Source organism: Primulina tabacum, chromosome 7, assembly GCF_025594145.1.
Source record: "Primulina tabacum isolate GXHZ01 chromosome 7, ASM2559414v2, whole genome shotgun sequence".
Classification (NCBI taxonomy): domain Eukaryota; kingdom Viridiplantae; phylum Streptophyta; class Magnoliopsida; order Lamiales; family Gesneriaceae; genus Primulina; species Primulina tabacum.
The window spans coordinates 39,066,138-39,069,962 of NC_134556.1; the positions used below are offsets into that span (position 1 = coordinate 39,066,138).

General features: G+C 33.0%; 1 protein-coding gene across 1 annotated transcript; it reads right to left on the bottom strand.

Moving 5' to 3' along the window:
* Positions 1-731: 731 nt before the first annotated feature.
* On the bottom strand, positions 732-3,504 carry LOC142551900 (FCS-Like Zinc finger 13-like). Its single transcript, XM_075661380.1, has 2 exons — positions 2,611-3,504; positions 732-1,021 (listed from the first exon to the last, which is right to left on the bottom strand). The coding sequence occupies exons 1-2, from the start codon at positions 3,189-3,191 to the stop codon at positions 862-864; spliced, it is 741 nt and encodes a 246-aa protein (XP_075517495.1). The 5' UTR covers positions 3,192-3,504; the 3' UTR covers positions 732-861.
* Positions 3,505-3,825: the final 321 nt, after the last annotated feature.

The window sequence follows — 3,825 nt, forward strand, 5'->3', positions numbered from 1 at the left end:
AATATATTAATTTTTTTCACAAAATACAATTTGTGTCTATGAGCTTTCTTTAGCTAATGTAATGTTTTATTATTATTTTATATAATTTATCGACTAACAAAATGTAAGTTTGTGAAAGATTTCGAATTTACGACATTTACGTGGTTATATTTTAGAATATAACTTAAAATAAAAAATTGTTGTCTCATGTTCTTAATTATTCCAAAATTATAAGTAAGTACTATTTTAGATTTTCAAGATGTAATTTTTACATTTTAGGAACATATTTATCAATTAATTGATGTAATGAGTAGATAAATATCAACATCATATACTAAAATGTTTTCTAGCTTAATCAATTCAAATCATTTCATATCATTGTATTTGTATTGTTATGTTAGTACAATTTAATACTTGATATTATAAATCATTATTCCAAATTTTTATAATTTATTTTGATCTATCTTTTTTCGAACGAAATGTTGTTTGATGGATTGGATTACGTTCTGCAAAGATTAAAAATATTTTTATTGTTAATTTATTTTTTAGTTATTTAGAATATGGGTCCACGTGCGGATGCACGTGCTTTTTTGCTAGTATATAAAAGTCCCAAATGACATGGAAAAAATTATATTTTATTTTAAAAGGTTAACTTAGAATTTTATAGCAATCTTCTGAATTAATAAAAAGGTAAACGACTTTTATCTTAAATGAGAGTTTTCTTCAAGCTTACTTCGACTTGTCATTATATAATCAAATATAGTTTCATTAAGCCAGAGAAGTTCATTGTTCTCTCGAGTACAATAATCTTCAATAAATTTAGCCTTCACTGCTCTTATTTAGTGCCACATTACATATGCATGAACATGGCTACTACTCAACTCAAGCTGCAGCAACACCAGCAATGAACTGCAATGCACCCGAGCAAGCAGAAGCAGAGCAATCTACGGGTTTCCTCGCCTCTGCGTGACACTTCTCTTTCTGTTCATCAATCGAGATTTGCTTGCAACGACACTCTGCGCAACAGAATGCCTCCTCCCCTCTGCGACAATATTGCCAGAAAACCATGTCGAATTAAAAATTTCCATGGAATATATAATGGGATGGTGATATTAGTAATATTTCCAGAGGAACATGACATGATAATGACGCAGGTAGAAATTGGTGATTGTAAGAAATGAGGTAACTTCAGCCATAAATCAGCCATAATATACACAATCAAGACTTTTTGAGCAAGAGCAACTTAAGAAGTGATTATTATGCTGAAGGAAGATAACTTCGGTTCATGAAGAAAATCACAATCTTAGAAAGCACTCAAAAGCATATAATCTATGCATTCCCTTCAGCAACAAATAAGGGTATTCCTCAATAACAAGCAAATAGGAAGTGGCAAATCAATAGATTAGAACAAAGATGTCTAGTTTCTAAACTAAGAAACCTACCAAATCAAATAAAAGGATAAGGCTCTCTAACAAAATATTTATTTTTATAATGATTAGGCATTCAAAAATAAAACAAGGGGTAGCACGAGGCTTGCTTCTTGTCCAAATGCACAAGCCACATTGGATGACATGCCAATATAATAGAATGATAAGTCATTCCCTTGTAAAAAAAACTGACAAAAGATCGATACTAAAGGGTTTTAATGTTTATTTATATACTTCAGTTGCCCAAATTTATCGCCTAGAACTTCCAAGGGTGAACTCAAAAGACCATACCCCATTTACTGGCTAATATAGAGGGTATACACCGGTGCTTTTTCAAAAGTTCTTCTGCAAAACAAAAGACACTCATAGCGAACCAAAATATCTAAAAGATAATCTCCCTACCATTAAGATCAAGAAGGCCACATATTTGCCCGATTATAGCAATCATCGGACCATATGTCCATGAATGGGATCATGAGTGATCAGTTAACTCCTATACCATGGTTTCCAGACATGGAGAAATTTATAAAACTAAAGAGTCTGAAATCAGTTCTGACTAGCAACATAAGTTTAACCCACAAGAAATATTCTGATCATTACTGAAAAGAGCAGGTTAGAACAAGTATTGTTATATTGGCAATAGTAGTAAATACATAACACAACCTTCCGTAATTGATCCTTGGCAAGACATCACATAATTCCAAGAACCCCATTAACAAAGCTAGGGAGATTTCTAGATCATGACACATCAGCGTTGCACCCAGAGCAGTAGATAAAACATTGGTATTAATTAAACCAATGCCCACTTTTAACGAAAAACGAAAGTGTAACAATCAGACAAATATCAGGACAAGATTCAAATGATAAAGAATTGCATCTACCTACGTTCACCTTTCTGCTTCAATTCATTTCTTTATCAACTTTTCCTTGATACTTCTCGTTTAATGCAAAAGGCCATTCAATGGCTAAAAACATAACGCGCAAACTAATTGGATACATCAAAATTTGCCTAAGATTCCATAAACATTCAAAAAACGGCAATCACTAAAATTTCATCTTAAAGTCTCATCAGTTCAAGATCATCAATGACAATGACATACAATATAGAGAACATTCAAAATCCAAATAAAAGACAATCACACTCAACTCATTCTATTAACAATTACAAATCCAGACATCGATAAATTCTGAATCAAAATTTTACCTGTACATAAAAATATCCAAGCCGTGAAGCAACTTCTTACAAAGAAAGCAAGAAGTTAGAAAATCTGAGGTCCAAAAGGTGGTCATTTCACTTCCAAAATCGACTGAAGAATCAGAGACTACCCCAAAACCACCACCATTTCCATCAACAGCAGAAACCCCGTGAAACCCATCATTATTTCCCACAGAATCAGCATAAAAATATTCCCTCTTCCTTGTCAGATTCTCACCGTCATGGGATATCACGCAAGTGTACTCCTCACACAACTCCATTTCCTCCACGCTAAGCTTCACACTAACCTCATTGTTTTTCGAGAAATTTTCATTTCCACGTACTCGTATTGGATATTTTAATGATTTTGGGGAGATTGCAAGAACCACATTCCTAAAGATCGGATCTTCATCATCTTGCTGTTCAAGGGCTGCAAGAATACCAAGTCCCACGGCGCCGTTTGGTTCCTTGAAGTTCCTGGGAGATCTATAGGCATTGGTCTGTTTTGTGGAGCCGCAGTGTTCAGTGAGGTTCAGAAAGGAGAAACTTACCGATAGCCTCTTCTTTATTTTCCATTCTATTTCAAACATTTTTCCACACTGAATCACAAACTCGAAAATGGGAGTGAGGTTCTTTTGTCTATACTCACTTGTATTTCTGGTACACACACGTACCGACAGTACCGAGAAAACTTGAGTTAAAGATTTTTTTGGGTGATATTAAGGTGAAAAAACACAGGATTATGCCCACTTATGGGTTGTTATTACGTGGGAGAGAGGGGGAGAGGGAAAGAAGAACACCACCATCGATGAATCTTGCACTCGTCTGCTTCTCTCCAAAAAATTGCGAACTTTAAGGATGGATGGAGGGAATACAAGCAGCCTCAATGGGCATCGTGTGAAAGTTACTTCTAATACGAAGTTATCTCGTGTTTGTGTTTCTATTTATTTAGTTTTTTAAAAAATTAACTTAAAAATTGTTGGATGTCCTTTTTTTCTTCTCTTTTTTTTATATGACTATGGTGGTAAGGACATGTAGGTCCCCCGACTAAAACAATATGTAAATCACGTTAATAAAATAAATTATATTTAATAATTTTTTTATTTAAAAATTGACAAAATCATAAGTTATCATTTTATTTAAATTTAATCCATCTAACTAAATATATTATTATATATTGATATTATTTTACATCTTAATAATAATATTTTATTAATTACAATA